At 35.8% G+C, this 21,190-nt stretch overlaps 1 protein-coding gene across 2 annotated transcripts in view; it reads right to left on the reverse strand.

The window, feature by feature from the left end:
• LOC131044069 (protein MOR1-like) overlaps positions 1-19,083 on the reverse strand; it is a 122,593-nt gene extending 103,510 nt beyond the window's left edge. Inside the window, exon 1 of one of the 2 annotated variants that reach the window (XM_057977335.2) lies at positions 18,446-19,081. In XM_057977335.2, coding sequence (XP_057833318.2) covers positions 18,446-18,605 — 160 coding nt within the window. In that variant the 5' untranslated portion in view covers positions 18,606-19,081. Of the gene's footprint in view, positions 1-18,445 lie in introns of both variants that reach the window. The other variant, XM_059218074.1, reaches the window with a different exon arrangement.
• Positions 19,084-21,190: the final 2,107 nt, after the last annotated feature.

The following is a 21,190-nucleotide window of genomic DNA, read 5'->3' on the forward strand; positions in this document are numbered from 1 at the left end:
ATTTTCTCAATACACCCTAAGTGCCTTAGGACACTTTCCAAGGATGTTGGAACCATGTAATGGGATTTACAAGGTAGATAGCAACTTAACCCTAACATTGACCTCTTATTCCAAAAAAAATGACCTAATTTGCACATTTTCCAAGAAAAAAAACCAAAAATTCGATGAAAATAACAAGTACCTAGTAACTTTGCAAGAAAAACAGACCCAATATCTATGCAAGGGATTGAATCAGCTTTCCAACGCCTATTCATTTGCAAGAAAACAAGGTTGGATGCTCAAATTATGACCCCGGATGCACAAACTGATAGTTTTGATTTCAAAGGCTTGTCGAATCACTAAGAGCAAAATTTGGAAAAAACAACACCACTTTATCGAGCTCCTTTTCCAAAGGTATATGATGCACAAAAATGCAAGGTCATATGTTCAAGTTATAGACAATTTACTAAAACTGATCCAAAAGGGCGAAAAAGCAAGAGGATGGTGACCTAGCAGTTGACGAGTGGTGACCTAGCAATGTCGCTTGCAAAGTGGCGATTGGGTAGTTGGCAAGCGACAATCGACAAAACAGCCAAAATCAAATATTCGTTGGAATATACCTCCACGACAACAAGAAATGCTAACATTTGATGACATCACCCCTTTGCCAAAGTACAACAGGAATTTCAAGTTTCAACAACTATCGGGTAGTCTCAATATGTTTCTCGTACTCAAGGAATGTAATCTAATTATTTGGCTGATCATCTTTGGTCTACTTCTATGTCATAGTAGATAATACAATAAACAATTCTCTTACCATTACTTCTATGTTGACTATGGAATAGTATATACTATATATTATATACAATCTACTCCTAACAAGTACCCACAAGCCGACAAGCAAATAATACGTAGCCGATAAAAAACAAATTAAAGAAACATTACAAAGTCATTTATGCTAACTACACTAAAAACTCGAATTTATATCAAAGAAGCGAAACAAGAGGTCGTATACCAAGAGTGGTTAAAGCAAAAACCATTAAATCAAAAAACTACGCAACCAAATATCCATGTGAAGGACCTATCATTGAATCATGGAACCAATGATCGAAATGGAAGACAATGAACAAAAACCAACACTTGCATACATCTGTAGCAAGCGTCTGAATAGAAGAACCATAGCTAATCACACCGAATAGGCCAATGAAGGACTTGATAATGTTCATCACAAAATTATAGGGCTAATTGGACCAGGCTAGACAATCCTAGAGAGATGTAGACAACTCCCCTTAGGATATCTAATGCCATTTAACTTACAAAATATTTAATACGATTGGGATTTCACTCTACTATAACTGGAATTTTGCTCCCCACTACTGCTAGGATGACATCTCACGTTGACTTACAAGCTATTTAATACAAATGGGATTTCACCATACAGTAATTAGGATTTTGCTCTAGAGTACTACTAGGATTTCATCCCACAATAATACTTGGATTTTGTTTCATAGCATTGTTCCATAGGGACACCCCTCCCAAAAAAACCCCGTCCCCTATACAGGGACATTTTCAAGACTTGGGGACTTGGGGGAAACATCAGTCCCCCCACAGCACCACCACCTCCGTTGAAGTCACCATTGAGTCGCTTGCTATGTGACACATGCCATTACACACTGATTGCAACCTTTAACTTTGTGAAGGGCACTCATAAAGATGTTATATTGCAGTTTTTGCCTTGAAGATTTCAATTCACCTCAATTTGTGTATCAGAGCCACTTCACCACTGTCCCTACACCGTCCCCAAATTTAGGCCCTCGGTTCCCCATTCCCAAAACCTGTCCCCATGTTCCCTACATCCCCTTGTTAGAAAACTCTATGGAACTATGCTTCACAATAATGTTAACTCCCTCCTGCTGAAAATATGTAGCTTCGGTCGGATCATCATGAAACGATCTGATTAATCAAATGTCTAACTGGCCTATCGGCCTTAGACATTTGTATATTCAACTAATCATATCTATCCTTTAATCATCCTTAAACTGCAGATCAGTAATCCTATTAACAGATCATTAATATTGACTTATATTATAAATTAAATTGATTGACTATTACCGATTCTATATGTAATTAATAATAATCTTATATTATTAATTAATTACATATAGAACGGTGGATTAGTCACCAATCTTAAATTGCTATTTAATATATTCGAATGACTATCATAGAGTCTCATAGAGTTACGACTCTATGGGGAACCATGTCGGTTCCACATAGAGTTGCAACTCTATGTGACCGATGAGTTGCATATGATATATTTAATCTCACCGCATACGTAGTAGAGGTGATATTGAGGGGAGAAAAATTAAGAACAGTTCGCTGTGATAGAAAACTGCCGCTAGCACTATATACCATAATATCGTGAGAGATGCAAAAACGGTCTATTATATAAGTCAAAAAGGATTGTGCTGGTTGACAGCAATATATGCAGTAAGGATTATTAAATATATTCGAACTTGGGTTGTTCGAATATCCCTGTTGACAGTCATAAAGAATTCCTAAGTTACCGGTTCCGGTTCGGATTCGGGTTCGGATTCGGGTACGGGTTCGCGGATTCGGAAAAAAAAAAAAAATTTTGGGTACGGGTACGGGTTCGTCCGTACATATATATATATATTTTAATTTTTTTTAATATATATATATATATATATATGTTCAAACTTCAAACATCAAAATTATATATGTTCACAGTTCAAACATACAAATATGAAACATCAAACATACAATGTAACTTTCCCATACAATGATACATAGATGCCTTTGATGCGTGTCTCACACCTTCGTAGTCGTCACCTTCGAAGAAAAATACAAAAACTAAGAACCCTGATTGTAGAGAAAAAATCTTCAAAAATGCAAGTAGAATAGGTTGAATGCATGTTTTGATGCATGAAATGCATTATAGAGGGGCGGATTAGGGTTTAGATGTATTTAAAAGATTAAAAATATTGTTTTTTTATTGTTTTTAAATGCTTTCTAACCCGTGGGCCCCGTTTTTGGGAACCCACGGGCTTGGGTTCACCCGGGTCCTCCTGGGTTCGCCCTGGGTCCCCCCCGGGTCCTGCCCAGCCGCCTGGGCAGGACCCGGGGGGGACCCAGGGCGAACCGGACCAGGACCAGGACGGGCACGGACCAGGACCAGGACCCAGGCAAAAAAGGGGAGAACCGGTATCACAGAAGAATTCTGATCAAATTACAGTGAATCAGAATAACCATATAATCTAAGTTATCAAACAAATATATTACATTCAACCAATTGATTCATATTGATATCTGAACTATTGTAATACACATATAAGTGTTATTAAACTTTTAAATTATCAACCTCTATAAATCCGATCCAAACTTTAACACCTCCCTCAAGCAGGTAGGCTGCAATCCCAGATTAGAAGGATCTGATGATGCTCAAGACTCATTTGAGTAATTATTCTACTAGGTTTTATTTCATTTACCACACCTTTAAATAAAAACTACCATAAATTAGTACCTCTAAGTTTAAGACTATTACCTCTAAGTTACAAGAAGCATTGCAAACAGAAATACGATTTTATTTTCTTTATCTTAGGCTATAGGATGCCTAAATCACAAATGCCAGATGTTGATAAAGAGTTTATGTTACTGGTTCGTCCCTCCTGCCTTCCAAATCGGGTACGATCCACTCCAAGGTCAGATACTGGTCTAATGTCTCCATTAAGCCTGTGAGTTTGTCCCTGACAAACTCAAAAGAACCCACACTGAATCCACAGAAATCTGCTCTACCAGGAGTAAAACCATGTTGATTTGAGCATGCAGCGTCTTTGTTTGTCTTTCTTCATTAATAGCACCCAATCTGTATTCTTCATTAAAAAGTAGACTTCTTTTAAAATGCAATCATTCCACTATGATTGACTATTGACTGTTTGCATGACAGAGTAGCAGTCACAGTGTTGTCATGTGGTCTTTGTTTTCAATGTTTTTCATTATCACTTCAGTAATAGTAATCAATCAAGCATCCCTTGACTCTTATTAATCTGGTTCCTACCTACTCTTAAAGAGGTAACAACATAGATTTATCTCCTCTCATTTCGATCCTACAAACAGAATAATAACTATTAAAAAACTAATAAAATAAATTTATTTATATAATAAAATTATTATTAATTTTATTATGTCCCCTTTTGAGCGCCAACAACAATAATAGCCAACATGGAACAGGTATTGACTAGGTCGGTTGTCAGTTGAAATAGATAGTTGCAGTTATGATGTGATTCAGTCAACTAGCACTAGAGTATACTTAAAGGGGAGCATTGCAGTTCTATTTTCCAATTCATGTGCTTATACTCTGCTACGTTTGGAAAGTGGTTGTTGTGTGTCATTAAGTGGTCTGCAATTACCACGGGGTGCAGTTTTCTGGTGTGGAGGAATTGAATGGTAAGGGAGAAATAAATGAAAAGTCGGTTGTGGTGGCTGGAGATGGATAAATTGGTCATGGATTTAATTTGTTAGCAGGATGCACCAGGTGACTTTGGGGTGGTGCCCTGGGGAATTTCAGCTCTTCCCTAATCTTGGTTTCTGCTCAACTTTTGTTATCGAAATCTATGTGTTTTCACTTGGTTTTGTATCTTACTTTTTACCTGATACAGCCCTTTCAGGGTACTTACACAGACCATTGTAGTTTAATCACTGTTTAATGTTTAGTATGTTTATCTGTTTTTAGTCTTGGGCTGGAGCACCTTAATAACCTTAAAAGATCCCTATATTTTTATCTTTAAAAGTTTAAAAGAGTCTTCATACAATTACACCAGTCTCCTTGTATTTGCATTAATGGCATCATGCATGTTACAGGCCAGTCATTACTGAGATTTACAGTTCCTTCTGAAAGTAAGGTACATTTTAAACATTTTCTGATAGATTGGTTATATGACACTATTTTACTTACCAATCAGGCGCATACAAAACAAATATGTAATATATACTTATTGAATACAGAATTAGAACACAATAATAGATAGGTTGAAAATGAATGTGAATGAATATAGTGATAGGTTAATGAAGAAATCTGCACATTTTATAGACCATATTCGATCAAGGTGATATTCACATGTTCTAGTACTAACTACCGATAAATAATAATTTATCAAGCTTAATTAGGTCTCTAATGTGCCCTCTTCTGTTGGAAAGGCTGCAAGCTCAAATCACCAGGAGAGTTCAATAAGCAATAGGACTTCGATAATCATCCAAGGTTACAATGCATAGAATTAACTTCAATGCATCCAAGATCAATCTTGGGAGGCATCAACTGTTTTCACAACCAAACACTTGAATTGCATCTACTTGAATATTGTGGGCAAGAACCGTGTAAATGTCTTTAGAACTGATATCAAAAATCCACATAAATGCCCAAGAATCATAATTAGAATATTTAATAAAAACTGGCTGGAGAGAAAATCTTTGCAAATAAGAAGGTTACTGGTAAGGTTCAACTTGTAGTTTCTTTAGATCTTGCTTATTGTTATTCTTAACCTTAAAAACGTTGGCAAATTTAGTTGAGAGTCGATATAAAATAACTTCATGACTGGAATTCCTTCATAGTTAAACTTGTAAATCATTGTATAAGATTTAAAATTAAAATGTTTTCTTACTTTTTTCTTTTTATTTTTTGTCTATTTTTAAGTTATTCCAGATTTTTTTCAGGTGTATTTTATTTAACAAAAGAGCAAATTAAAGCTTATTTTTCCAATTTGTTATTTGATTTTTATTTTTATTTTCCCAAAATTGATTAGTCTGAAGTTTTTCATCTTTAATAAATTGGAATTTATTTGTTTTTTGGATTTTTTTAATATGGTTTTTAAAAAATTGTGAAACACAAGGAAATATGTTACAAGACAGAAGTATTTTTGGTTATAAACTTAAAATTTGACAGAGCCACAGGTTTGGAATTTAATAGCAAAAGCCAACAAAAAGCTTGCAAACCACAAGTTACAACATAGTTAGTTCTAATAAATGTACGCCAAGGGTGCAACCCCCTGTTTTTCACATGTTTTCCAAAACAGGAATGTCCAGGGGACACAGAAACAAGACACCGTTCAAGAATTTTTTTTTAAAATGGAAACATCCCATAAACATCCCATGGAAACATCTCCTATTTGGAGAGAAACAAGCTGTCCCAGGAACGTCCTAACATTCCCCACAGCCAAATAATTTTCCACAGTCAACCAAAAATCTTACATGACAGTCTTTCTGAGAAAGGGAACTTGTGGAGACACACAAAGATCTGGACCAGCTAATGCTACATGTGGGACAACTAACAGTTGTAAAAGTTAAAACCTTGATATCAAACCGAAGTATTGAAGCTATACAACAGACAGCAAGTGAAGATTATCAATTTAGATGGTTTTTTATTTATATTCTTGCACATCAACTCATAATCTGTAGGTGTATGTTAGGTGTAAAAGTTAAAACCTTGATATCAAACCGGAGTATTGAAGCTATACCACAGACCGCAAGATTAGATTATACATTTAGATGGCTTTTGATTTATATTCTTGCACATCAACTCGTAATCTGTAGGTGTATTTTATGTTTCTGTCAGCTGTTACTGATTCTTCTAGATGCTTAGAAGTATTTTAATGAAACAAACTTTATAAAAAATTCTGCTTTTATTCCTTTTAAGGTATTGCTGACTCTCTCTTGGTGCTTGGAAATGTTGTAATGAAACATGGTTCTACCAAAAATTTCTGCTTTCTCAATTTTAAGGTATTGCTACATATTTAACTGTATAGATTTGTAATGTCCCCTTTTGGGATCACCTTATACTTTGTCCTAAATTCACAAATCCAGAATGAAACAAGGGCAAAACATAGTTAGAGATATAATCTTCACTTAAGAATAAGATGAGATAAGCTTGTTTTGGAAACCTGCAACCAGATTAGACAACAATGTAGATATAACTCATGAAATACATCCAATTCTAGAGATAGGAGATATATATATCAATCTACACAACAAATCTCAGTCTCCTTTGACAATGTAATTGCCCTTTGACAAATGATATTCATTGCACACAGTTCTATTTCATTCTGTTTGGAATACGGTAATTATTTATCGAAAATGTGGCAAGACCTTGCCAAGGAAAAAAAATTGATATCGGTATATGAAAATATCCATGAAATATCATAATTAAAAAGAACTGTACTGTTAAAAGAACAGATTAATGGTTGTTAATTAGTCTCTGGCGAGCATCAAACACTGAGAACTAAACTTGATTGCAAATTCATTATTATTGTTGATTTTATGAGATCTCATTGACAAGCAAGATGAAATTAGCATGATGCAATATAATTAATAAATTTATTATATATGTAAAATGCCTGGTTAGCATAACATTCAAAATCTATATATGGTTAGTATAAGGTATAAATGGATAACAAATGATAAATTTATGATAATATATTCCACGGTTAGCATTTTTCAATGCATTATAATGGTTACCAAGGGACATGTCTTTGGTGCCAGAGACATCCCTGGAAACATCCCGATGCACAGGGTGCTTTTGGCTGCCATCTCCGAAGTCTCCTAACTAGATATTGACTTCTCCCACTAGAAAACTTAGGGCAAAACACAGTAAAAGGCAACAAAGGCAAATAAATAAAATAAGCCTGCAGCAAAGCAAATTCGAAGGGAAATACGGAAACTGCGCTGCAAGAAGACAAAAATCCATGCAAAGTTATAACACAGTAAAAGGCAACAAAGGCAAATAAATAAAATAAGCCTGCAGCAAAGCAAATTCGAAAGGAAATAAGGAAATTGTGCTGCAAGAAGACAAAAATCCATGCAAAGTTATAGTTATCAGATCTACTGATAGTGTAGACTTTTAGAGAGGGACATAAACAGTTGTATGAATAATTTCCCGTCATTGTAATTGTCTAAAGAGAAATTGCTTACTATTTAGTCAACAAAATTGAGTGTGCTCAAAACCTATATTACCTTACTTTCACTGAACCATTTAGACTGGCTACGGTACCAGCAAAATAAGCAATTTTAGTTTCATTTTTTGTTCAATTTTAAAGATAATAGTAAACTTTACCACTGTTCTAGTTTTCAAAGTTCCGTGTCATGATATTTTTTGGAAATTATTATATTATATTAAAAAGAAAAATTGGTGTTTCCAAGTACCCCCATTTCTTATTTTTGAAAATTAGTCATACCAGTACTGATACCAGTCGCTAGCATCTCCAAGTACCCCAGTCTCTTGGTAACTATGATTTAATTTTGTTGGTTGTAACTAGGTTAGGGAAAAGGGAATTCGGATTGCCTAAGGCAACATCCGAATCCCAAAAAGGGGCTGGGCCCTTTCTCAAGGATAACGTGTAAATAATAAAGGAGATAGCGTGTAGGGCCAGCCCTATAATGAGCACGCCACACTTGCACTATAATGCCATGCTACAAATTGGCGCCAAAACAATTTAATATAGCCGACCTAAATGAGCCTACACACCATATAAATAAAGGACGTTTGGCATGGTTAAATTCATTCAGTTTTGCTTATGCTCTCAGTTTATGCGAAATAACTCCAGCAAGGTGCGAATTCAGTCTATGTGAAATACTTCTGTCAAGGTGCAAATTCAGTCTAATCTAAGTGCGACCTTGATACCTAGAAGTGCGAATATTATTGTGCAAAGTTGAAGACTCTGCTGATAACACAAGATTCAACCTTGTGTGAAGATCTCTATGCCCTAATTGCAAACAGAAAGTGTAGATTCAGTTGCCAAGAAAGTGCAGACCTGGTGCATGTGAATGTCCAGATTCAGCTGTTAAAAGGAGCAGACCTGGTGCATGTCAAGGTGCAGATCTGGTTGACGTTAAAGTGCAGACCTGGTGTCTAAAAGGGCAGAACTGATTCATGCAAGTGTGCAGTTTGAAGATCTCACTTTTGAGCTAAGTATTGTATTATTACAATTCAGAATTGAATACATAATCTGACCTGTGGGTCTTTAGTGCTGGGTTTTTCCTCCTTGGAGGCTTTCCCAGGGTAGTTGAGTTGGTCTCTTGTGCATTCATTTCTTTCTTTCATTTACTAGTTTTATTCACTTAATCCTAATCTAAAATTACATATTGAAAGTCTGATTGCTGGTCTAAGACTCAAAATCTAACATGGTATCAGAGCTAAGGTTTTACTAACTTCAGATTTCAGTAAAATCATTTGGTTGCATCTAGTTGCTATTTGTTTTCAGTTTGAAATGTCAGGTTTGAGGGCTGAAGATAGACTTGATGGAGCCCTGGACTTTGCTGCTTGGAAAGTCCGTATCCTATTGTCTCTTGAAGAAAATGAGCTACTTAAATTTGTAGAAGAAGAAAAGCCGTCCCCTCCTAAAGATGCTGAAGAACTAAAGCAGTTCAAGAAAGACTCTCTCAAGGCCAGGAAGATCATTATTGAATCAGTCAAGAATCACCTTGTCACCATCATATCAAAATTTACTTCTGCCAGGGAAATGATTAAACACTTGGAAGGAATGTATGAAGTTAACAACCTCAGCAGGGCTCTTGCTCTAAGGCAACAACTACTTCACATCAAAATGAAAGAAGAAGACTCAATCATGGCCTACTTCATGAAGATCAATGAACTGAAGGATAAGCTAAGTACTCTTGATTGCCAAATTTCAGATAAAGATCTTGTTATGATTGCACTAAATGGTCTACCCGATGAATGGGAACCATTCATTCGTAGCATTGGTGGAAGAGCTAAACGACCCAACTTTGAGCGTCTTCAATCTGATTGCATTGAAGAGGAATCCCGCATTGAGGTAAGAGGAAAACACAAGAACTCTCACAAGGATTATAATCATGTTCTCACAGCTATGTCTAGGAAAGGTGGACATTGGAAGAAAGAAAAGAGAAGCAAAGATTTTAGACCTTCTTCATACGATCCTAGAAAGAAGTCAAGAGATTCCTCCCACATTCGTTGTTTCAGATGTGATAAGTATGGTCACTATGCTAGAGGTTGTCAGAATGATCCCAAGGAAAGTGAAGCCAACCTAAACAAAGTTGTTGAACAAAATGAGGACTATCTTCTTATCTCTGCTCTATCAAGCAATATCCCTACGGATTGTGATACATGGATAATTGACAGTGGTGCCTCCAGACACATTTCAGGGTTCTGTGAGCATCTTTCAGATCTGACAGAAAAGGACACCAACTTTCATGTGGTAATCGGTGATGATGCACGATATTCAGTAAAAGGTTCTAGTACTACTTCCTTAAAACTAGATTCTAGTATCTCCTTACAACTCTGTGATATTCTTTTTGTTCCTGGAATTAAAAGAAACCTCATTTCTATTTCTGCTCTAGAAGATAAGGGTTTGCAAGTAGCATTTTCTGAAGGTAAAGTTCTTGCTTGGTCTAAGAAATCTACTTTCAAATTAGCTCGTGTTATTGGAAATAGATGTGATAGTTTGTATAAGCTTGCAGCTAACCCAGTTCAAGCTCTCATTCATGAGGCTCCTGAATCATGCGAGCTATGGCATAGAAGACTTGGACATTTGCACTTCCAGGCTCTTCCCACTCTTGGTAAAATGGTTAAAGGTATGCCTAAACTCAGTTTAACTCATGATGATGCACGTAAAGGTTGTGCAATGGGTAAAAATGTTAAGAGTACTTTTCATAAGAGTGATAGCAGGGCTAGAGAGAAGTTAGAACTTATTCACTCAGACCTATGTGGTCCTGTGTTTGTTGCCTCTCCTAGTGGATTTCTTTATTGTGTTATCTTTATAGATGATTTCTCTAGAAAAACATGGATATACTTTCTTAAGTCTAAAGAATCTGATGAAGTCTTAAATAGATTTAAAGAATTCAAAGCCTTGGTTGAAAATATTTCGGGAAAGAAAATTAAATGTTTAAGGTCTGACAATGGAGGTGAATACACCTCAAGTAATTTCCATGATTATTGTGTTGAAGTAGGAATTAAGAGGGAGTTTTGTGTTCCCTACAATCCTCAGCAAAATGGAGTTGCTGAAAGAAAGAACAGATCTATCGTTGAAGCTGCAAGAGCCATGATTCATGATCAGGACTTGCAACCTTTCTTATGGGCTGAGGCATCCAAAACAACAGTTTACATCCAGAATAGATGTCCTCATTGTGCTCTGAAGAATGTAACTCCTGAAGAAGCTTTTTCAGGAATCAGACCAGACATCAGCCACTTAAGAATTTTCGGGAGCCCTGTGTATGTTCATGTGCCTAAGGAAAAACGAACCAAACTGGAGCCCTCCGGAAAGAAAGGTATCTTAGTAGATTACAGTGAATCTTCTAAAGCCTTCAGGATTTACATTGCAGGTCAAAAGTATGTTGAGGTAAGTAGAGATGTTACCTTTGAAGAAGATATTGCATTAAAGAGATCTAAAGGTTCATTGACTGATAATGATAACATTCTACCTAAAAATCAAGAAGTAAGTGTTGACACTAACCCTGAGATTCAGATGGAGTCTATTGATCCCCCCGAACAGGAATTGCAGGATGATCCATCTGAACCTATGAACCCAACAGATATTCCCAGAGATATTGTGGTCAGCAAGAAAAGGTCACTTTGGGTTAGAAATACCATTCAAGATGCTGAAAGATTTGCAGCCCCCAGTGGAACCTTTCTAGAAAGCAAGAGGTCAAACCATGTCAACTACATTGCACTCATGTGTAACATCATTGAGTCTGAGCCTCACAATGTTGAAGAAGCTATGGATCATCATGCATGGAAGTTAGCCATGGATGAAAAGTATGAGTCTATCATCAAGAATGATGTCTGGGATATTGTATCTAGACCCAAAGGTAAGTATGTTGTTTCTTCTAAATGGTTATTTGAAATTAAGCATAATGTTGATGGTAGTATTGAGAAATATAAAGCTAGGTTTGTAGCTCGTGGTTTTTCTCAAAAGGAAGGAATAGACTATGAGGAAACATTTGCCCCTGTTGCTAGATATACTTCTATTAGATCTATAATAGCTATTGTTGCAGCTAAAGGTTGGAAGCTACATCAAATGGATGTTAAGACAGCCTTTCTCAATGGTGTCATTGAGGAGGAAGTCTATATTGAGCAACCAGAAGGTTATGTGATCCATAAAAGAGATTCTCATGTATGCAGATTGAAGAAAGCCTTATATGGGCTCAAACAGGCTCCTTGTGCCTAGTATGAAAGAATTGATAAGTATTTACTAAGTTTAGGTTTTTGTAAAAATGATGTTGATGCTAACCTTTACTTGAAAATATGCAATGATGATATGTTAATTCTGGTTCTATATGTGGATGACTTATTTCTCACTTGTGAAGATAGACTAATTATGAGATGGAAGAAAGAAATAGCCTCAGAATTTGAAATGAAGGATTTAGGCCTAATGCATTACTTTCTAGGTTTAGAAGTATGGCAAAGATCTAATGAAATTTTTCTAAGTCAAAGTAAATACACTATTGATATTCTGAAAAGATTTGGAATGATGGATTGTAAACCTATAGCTACTCCTATGGAATCTAACTTAAAGAAGTTGGGTGTTTCTGTAGCTAACTCTGATTTTACAGATCCATTTGAGTACAGGCAGTTTGATCGGATCCTTGATGTATCTAGTCAATACTAGACCAAATATTTGTTATGTTGTGAATGCTCTTAGTCAGTTCATGAGCATGCCTAAACATGTTCATCTTGTTGCAGCCAAGCACATTCTGAGATATCTACGAGGTACTATTGGTTATGGACTGAAGTATTCACTTAACACCTCAATCGCCTTGGAAGACTATTCTGATTCAGATTGGGCAGGAAGTGTCAAGGACAGGAAAAGCACTTCGGGTATTTGCTTTAGCCTAGGTTCTGCAGTAATCTCTTGGTCCTGTAGAAAGCAATCTTCAGTTGCATTGAGCACTGCAGAAGCTAAGTACATTGCAGCATCTGTTGCATCTAGAGAAGCGGTGTGGCTCCGCAAACTTCTCGTTGGATTGTTTGGTCAACCTAGTGGCCCTACCACTATTCATTGTGATAATCAAAGCTGCATAAAGATGTCGACAAATCCTGTATTTCATGACAGGTCCAAGCATGTGGAAACTCATTATCACTTCATTCGGGATATGGTGCAAAGAGGCACCACTCAGCTGAAGTATATCAGCACAGATGATCAGGTTGCAGATATTCTTACCAAGCCCTTATCCAAAGTAAAGTTTGAATACTTCAGGGACAGACTTGGTATTGTGGAAAATGAAGCCCTAGTTGAGAGGGAGCTTCAAACCCAGTGATTCATTATTCTGCAGAGTTGTGTTCATTCTTCGCTTGTGTGCAAGAATGGAATGTTCCACTCTATGCTTGTGTGCTAGATGGATAATTGTAATTATAAAGACCCACTTGTGTATTACACTTTCTATGCTTGTGTGCTAGAACCATCCTATGCTTGTGTGCTAGGTGGAAGATGTGATTCTATGCTTATGTGCTAGATCCATTCTATGCTTGTGTGCTAGATGGAACTCTAAAGGTTCAGATTATGTATTCATTTTCTTCCCTAGTTAAGAGGGAGTGTTGGTTGTAACTAGGTTAGGGAAAAGGGGATCAGATTGCCTAAGGCAACATCCGAAACCCAAAAAGGGGCTGGGCCCTTTCTCAAGGATAACGTGTAAATAATAAAGGAGATAGCGTGTAGGGCCAGCCCTATAATGAGCACGCCACACTTGCACTATAATGCCATGCTACAAATTGGCGCCAAAACAATTTAATATAGCCGACCTAAATGAGCCTACACACCATATAAATAAAGGACGTTTGGCATGGTTAAATTCATTCAGTTTTGCTTATGCTCTCAGTTTATGCGAAATAACTCCAGCAAGGTGTGAATTCAGTCTATGTGAAATACTTCTGTCAAGGTGCAAATTCAGTCTAATCTAAGTGCAACCTTGATACCTAGAAGTGCGAATATTATTGTGCAAAGTTGAAGACTCTGCTGATAACACAAGATTCAACCTTGTGTGAAGATCTCTATGCCCTAATTGCAAACAGAAAGTGTAGATTCAGTTGCCAAGAAAGTGCAGACCTGATGCATGTGAATGTCCAGATTCAGCGGTTAAAAGGAGCAGACCTGGTGCATGTCAAGGTGCAGATCTGGTTGATGTTAAAGTGCAGACCTGGTGTCTAAAAGGGCAGATCTGATTCATGCAAGTGTACAGTTTGAAGATCTCACTTTTGAGCTAAGTATTGTATTATTACAATTCAGAATTGAATACATAATCTGACCTGTGGGTCTTTAGTGCTGGGTTTTTCCTCCTTGGAGGTTTTCCCAAGGTAATTGAGTTGGTCTCTTGTGCACTCATTTCTTTCTTTCATTTACTAGTTTTATTCACTTAATCCTAATCTGAAATTACATATTGAAAGTCTGATTGCTGGTCTAAGACTCAAAATCTAACAAATTTATTATTATAATTTACACATTTATGATTACTGATTAGTATTATGAATAATGTATTAGTAATAAAATAGCTATATACAATAATTTTAAATACATGTATATTATTATATATTAGAGTTTATAGCCATCTCCCTACCATCCCCTCACTATCGCCAAAATTTTCGAGTGCTGTATTTAATAAACAGTAAGAATATACCATTAATTTTACACAGTATGATGCTACAGTGTATTTTTTAGTGCTCCTCGATGGAGCTCTAGAATTTTATGATTCAATTTGCAATCACAGAGATGATTGGTTGAGAAAAACAAGTTGATTCATTCTAGCAATCCGCACCAAACTAAACTCAATATAGTCATCAAGACTCATTCACTGAACTGCTCCAGCCCGTATAGTTTAAGCTTAAATCACATGGCATGCCAAGCATTGCTGAGATTTACAGAACTTCTTTTAAACATAGAATATGTTTGTGTGTGTTCAGATGGATTGAAGTACACTCACTGGTCAAAATTTTGTATGTTTTAAAGGCAAGACAATTTCAGTGAAATTTACTAGTAGATTGTAATTATTTAAGTTTTCTGACCAATTTGTTGGACAGATTTATACTCTGAGGGGCAAGTCAAGCAGATGAATCCTATTTAACTTAACAATATATAAGAAATGGCCGTAGATTTTACATTATTTTTAGCATCTATCTTTTTCCAGTACTAACTTATACAAACTACTTTCCAAGTTTTGTGATCAAGGTTGGTCAGCAGTTGCTTCAACAAAATTTAAAGAGCACAGTTTTCAGTGGAATGTATAATTCATTTTTTCCTAATACAGTTGATAAACAAATTTGAACAGGTCAGTCTAAAATTATCTGATGCAACGTTGCACTTTTCAGTATACAATGCAAAACCCTGAAAGAAAAGAAGATACAATTGCCGGACCACTATAAATATTTAATTCAGCACAAAAGATGGCCGCATATTCATCTAAAAATCATCAAACATGATTCCGGCCAAGCATTACTGCAATTAAAACCAGCTGTTTTAAGTAAATTAAATAAAATTTATAGTATTTTTAGATGGACTAAAGGACACTGGCTACACCATATTTTTAATCTTTTAAAGGTAGGTGTAGGTCATTGGCTATTTCCACAATGATTAAAAAGAGGACTGTGAAACGTACCAATGAAATGTATTAGTTTAAAGCTTTTCTTACTAAACTGCTGGACAGATTCATAGTCTGAGCAGCAGGTAAAGCAAATAGGTCTTATAATTTAATAGCAGTAAGAAGAGTCCCTCAGATCCAAATAAATCGCAAGTTGTATAATTTAAGTATTATCATACACAGCTTTATAAGAGCAGATGATTCGATAATTGTGCTGCTATAGTGAACTGTTCTGAAAAAAATTATTAATCCAAGCTTTCTTCTAAAGTTTTTTGTCAAGTTTAACTGTGCTGCTAGAGTAAACTGTTCTAGTTAAAAGTATTTAAGTCAAGTTATCTACTAAAGTTGTCTAGCAGATTTGAATTCCAAAGAGCAGGTCTGAGAAGGCCAAACAGGTAGGCTCTATTTTACCTGATGAGCAATCAGAAGAGCCCTTCGGTTTTGCATAATTTTATGGCACACAGCATTTTTCTCAAGTACCAGATACAGCTTTAAAAGAAAGGGAAGATTCAATTGCTGCATGGCTTTAAAAGTTTAATCTAATATAAAGTTGGCCTAGATTTAACTACAGACATCTGATAGGTCACAAGCCAAGCAATCTAAAGGTGCCAGAGTTAAAGAGGCCCTCAGATTTACATTATTTTATGACTCACTAAATTTTCCACTAGTAGTAAATACAGCTTGAAATCGAACAAAAGATTCAATTTCTTCACGACTAGAGAGATAATTTAGCATACATGAGATCCAGATTTGGCTAAAAGCATCAAACGATGTAGTAGGCCAAGCATTACTGAGATTTTCATTTGCTTCAGAGTTAAAACTCAATTCATATCAGATATGTAGTTATACACCAATACTCTCGAATTTTGTAAATCTTTAAAAGATAGCTTAATAACCGTTCAGCAACACTAAAAAGAGGGTGTATTTCTATTAAATGTATTGGTATAAGGTTTTCATTCAAGTTTTTCTACATAAAGTTGCTCCACATTGTCAAATAGGATGAGCTCAAGTGTTATAATCAGAGAATTCATAATGGCCACCCATGTGCAAATTCCCAAAATACACATTTCATCCTCATATTACATATGTTGAATATTGAAACAGACAAACTACCATAACCAATTCTGTGTGTGGCATAACCCAGCCTATGAGGCCAGGTGCAAGTCCTTGGTCATGGTTTATAAGCTGAAAGACAACCCTGCGAAGGAAATCTACCAATCAAATATAATAAAATAATGTTGCTCCACAGATTTGTATTCAGAGGAGCAAATAGAGTAGAAGCCTGCAATTGAAAGGAGAAAACAGAGCAGAGACCCTGGGTTTATATACAAAATTATTACACAACTACTCCTGAATCTAGGGTATTAACTCTAAAGCAACACTAAAAAGAGGACATTTTTGTCGAGTGTATTGGTGAGATGGCATTAGCTCAAGTTTTTCTAAACAGAATTACTTCATTGTGTCAAATAGGATAAACTCAAGTTTTAGATTATCAGACATATAATAGAGAAGACCAGTGTTCAAATTCCAAAAAAAGGTGTTAAAATCATCCTATATACATGTGTTGAACAATGACTTGGATAAACTACCATAACCAATAATAGGTGTAGGATACCCCGACCCATAAGACAAGGTGCAAATCCTTGGTCATGGCTTGTAAACTAAGGACAACCATGCTAGGGGAATTCACCAATTAAATAAACTAAAATATTGCTGCTACATATATATGTATTCAGAGGAGCAAATAGAGCAGAAGACTGCGACTCTAAGGAGCAAACAGAGAAGAGGCCCTAGGGTTTTTATAATTTAAATCAATAGAACATTTTCTAGTATTCCTGCACAGAGGTTCAAAAGGCCAGTAAGTCTAAATCTTCAATTGCCAAACAACTTCGGAGATACGAATCAGCATAAAAAAGGCACCGATTCAGTTACATATTTTTAGATTGATGTGATTACATTAACTACTCCCCAATTTTGTAAATTCACAAGGCTAGGGCATTCATTACTTCGACAGAACTAAAAATCCAACATTTTTCAGTGAAATGTATCAGTTCAAGTTTTCGTACACATAATCGGCAGATGAAGCAGATGAGTTCTAGTATTAATTTAACCAGATGCCCTCTGTTTTACATAATTTTATGACAAGCTGCATTTTCCGCTGGCAATAAACACATCGTTTCAGCATAAGAGAAGATTCTACTGCCAAGCAACTACAGAAATCTTATTTGGCACAATCAAAGGGTATAATTGCCAAGTATTGCTGATATTATAAGGCTCTTACTGAGTGAAATGCATTTAAGTATTTCCACGTATATAAAATTGCATTAACTCGGATTTTACAAACTTTTAAATATAACCTCTCGGCTAATGCCACGACACTGGAATCTCGACATATTTTCGATAAATGTATTCGTGAGATACATTTGTTCGAAATATCTTAACTAATCACTCGATAGATTCGTATCTAGATCAGCAGGTAAAGCAGATGATAGTGTTTAATTTGACAAGCAACAAGGAGAAGTCTTCATTTTCATACAATTTGATGCGGCATTGCATCTTCCCATATTCCTGTACAAGAGCAGAAGATACAATTGCGGCGCCGCTACAGTGAAAGATATTAATTCAAGATTTCTAATAAGGTTCTTGTCAGATTTGGATTCCGACGACCAGGTAAAGCAGAGAAATCCTATTTTGTTAAGCAAAAAGCAAGAAGAGGTCCTCGGTTTTACATAACTTTGTGTCTAGTTGCATTTTCCACTGACATTAAATTTGACCTTAAAAGAACAAAAGATTCAACTAACGCGCGCCTACAGAAACTTCTTTTAGCAAAAATGAGGGCTAGATTTAGCAAAAAACTCACCGAATTCTCTAAGACGGGGATCCTTCGGATCTGTAATGGCATCACAGGCTGCGGCCAAATCAATATTCCCATCATTTCGAACCTTCCAGTTCTTGTGAAACAGGCGGTCCTCCCAGGGCCACTTCTTTGCCTCCTTGAGCAACTTCTCGTCCTCAGACATTGTTTAATCAGCAATCTTCAGAAAAACTGCCGCAAATCCTCAGTACAGAGCCTAATTTTATTTCCTCCGCAATAATTTATGTCCACATTCCCTACTAAACTCCATTTCACAGTTTCAATTCCGATCCACCACAATGTACATCGAGCCCTGCCTTATTTACTGAAAATTAAGCATATGTCCACCAATTTGAGCTCGAAGATACGGCTACAGCACCCAAATTTTGCACTGAATCCGAATTCCCGACTGGATCCGTAACTTCAACTGCCGATCTGCCCCTAATTGTTTTAAGATTTCGCGATCTATAGCTCGCACCGAGATTCTAGTAATTCATGGACACACTGCGAGCCAGAAAATGTCATTATTTTCACGCTATTAACCCCATGAGTAAAAGTTCAGACTGAGGCTGCTACAATCGACGGTGACACTTAGGATTAAGTGTGTTGACCGTTCGATTTGGAAAAGTGCGCATGAATTACGTAAAGGGTGGAGCTAAAGTAGACGTGAAGGAGAGATATATAACCTGTCAGTTAAACATTTATTTTTTCCTTTTTTTTCTGGTGAGCACTATTACTGGATGTATCCGGTCAGTAGTAGTGTATTACTAATAGGACTGTGACACGTCTGCGGCAGCGGATAGAGATGGGTGGAGGTACTGGCTACGACACGCTGCCTGCCCGTGACTAGGATTGAAGGGATGTGCAGGTGATGTCACGGGCCCCTCCGGTACTGTCGCGGGCAACGGGCAGCTTGTTGTGCTTGCCCTTTCCCTGTTTGATTACATGGGCCCCACTTTTGAGCTTTCTTTTTATTTCTTGCTAATTTGGAGGTGACATTTTTGGGGGTTACGAGGGTTCCTCGGAACGGTTTTATGCAAAGGGCCTAGGTACTGTTTCATGTCTCATTCGAGATTTTACTAGAGATTATTCGTTTGTGTTGAAACCATTAATGTATAGGTATGTAGTACCGTAGGTTTGGCTTTTGTATAAATGAATCATTAGTGACGGTGACAATACATTCATATAGATGGATGAATGGTCTGCATAAATTGATTGTGGATATTTAAAGGATTAACAACCTATATTTTTAAAATAAATTTATTTTAGTAGTTAATTAAAATTTTCTTTTATTATCCTTTTAAAATAATATCAATTGTATAATTATAAATAAAAATCAAAAATATAAATTTAATATATTATTAATTTTTTTGTCTTTTATTTTAATTTTTTTCAATTAAAATTTATTGATTGAGTTAAACTTACAAATTACAAACCAAGATTCATCATTAATATAAAAAAAAAAAAATCAATATAAGACATCAAAAATTGGATGAATATTTCTATTACTAAAAATAAACCCCTTATATCTACAATTCAAAAATTAGCTTTTTGGTATATTTTTGCAAGATCCTTAATTTGTCATTTTGTAATTTTGCATGCTTATCTACATGGGTATGAAAGTTACTAATTATTAAAAGCTAACTAGAGTGACACTATTTGTGAGCTCATTAATTGAAAATTACAAATTGGGAAAATTTTGAAAAAAAAACACTAAAAGTCTAATTTGAGGCCTCATATCAAGGAATTTGGCCCCAAAAAAGTGTCGATAAAGTTAAAATATAATGCTCCAATTGAATAATAAAACTAGACGTTTTATAACAATTGAGATGCTCGATCTAATTTCAAACACCTTTAGTTTGTTGTCCTTTTTTTCTCCAGTTAGTTGTCAGTCTATTTAGCAGATTTGTAGGGAAGTAGTTTGTATTCACTGTTGTATAAATATGTATCATTTGATTAATAAGATATAGAGCACCAAGTTCTTCTTCTATTTTGTTATGTCTTTCCTTCTATAATATCTTTGTTTTTAACTTGGTATTAGAGCTACTCGATATGATGTACCTGCCATAGTTAAGGCACATCTCTTGATTGTTGAGTAAAGGTGTTTTAGAATATGATGGTTGTGTAGAATTGTGTGATCTATTTTGCCAATAAGAAGGGATTGACTTCTTTGTGTTGTAACTGAAGAGATGTGTGAAATAGAAGTTGCAATCAAACTACAGTCATTAGTATCATGGATATGGCAATATAGTAGGTTGATCTTATATGAGAATGATCTCTATGTTGGTGAATTTATCATTATAAAGTTCTACATTATTTTTGTTTTGAATATTTGTTTGAAAATATTCATGCAGTGAGTTGAGAAGACCCTTTGTGATGCTAGAATAAGCAAAGAAGAAGCTTCAAGGAGATGAGACCTGCAAAAGAACCACCAAATATTGATGGTGATAATGACTTCATTGAAGATAAAGAACTTGTTTTATTTTGAAGAGGTTGGCACTTTGAACAAGAAAGGATGAAGTAGAGGCTAGATAAAAGTTCAATAATTTGAGATGTTAATGGATCAAAGAAATTATACCTCATTGAGGTTATGAGACATATATTTGAGGATTGGTGTCAAATAGTTCAGGGGAGCCCAAAAATCTGGAAGTTCAGCATCATACCTTTATGAGGGTGGTGAGACACTTCACATGCAAATGGTGTCCAATGATGTTGGGAACTTGGATGATAGCTACATGACTATACATGCAA

The sequence above is a fragment of the Cryptomeria japonica genome, chromosome 3, assembly GCF_030272615.1.
Source record: "Cryptomeria japonica chromosome 3, Sugi_1.0, whole genome shotgun sequence".
NCBI lineage: Eukaryota > Viridiplantae > Streptophyta > Pinopsida > Cupressales > Cupressaceae > Cryptomeria > Cryptomeria japonica.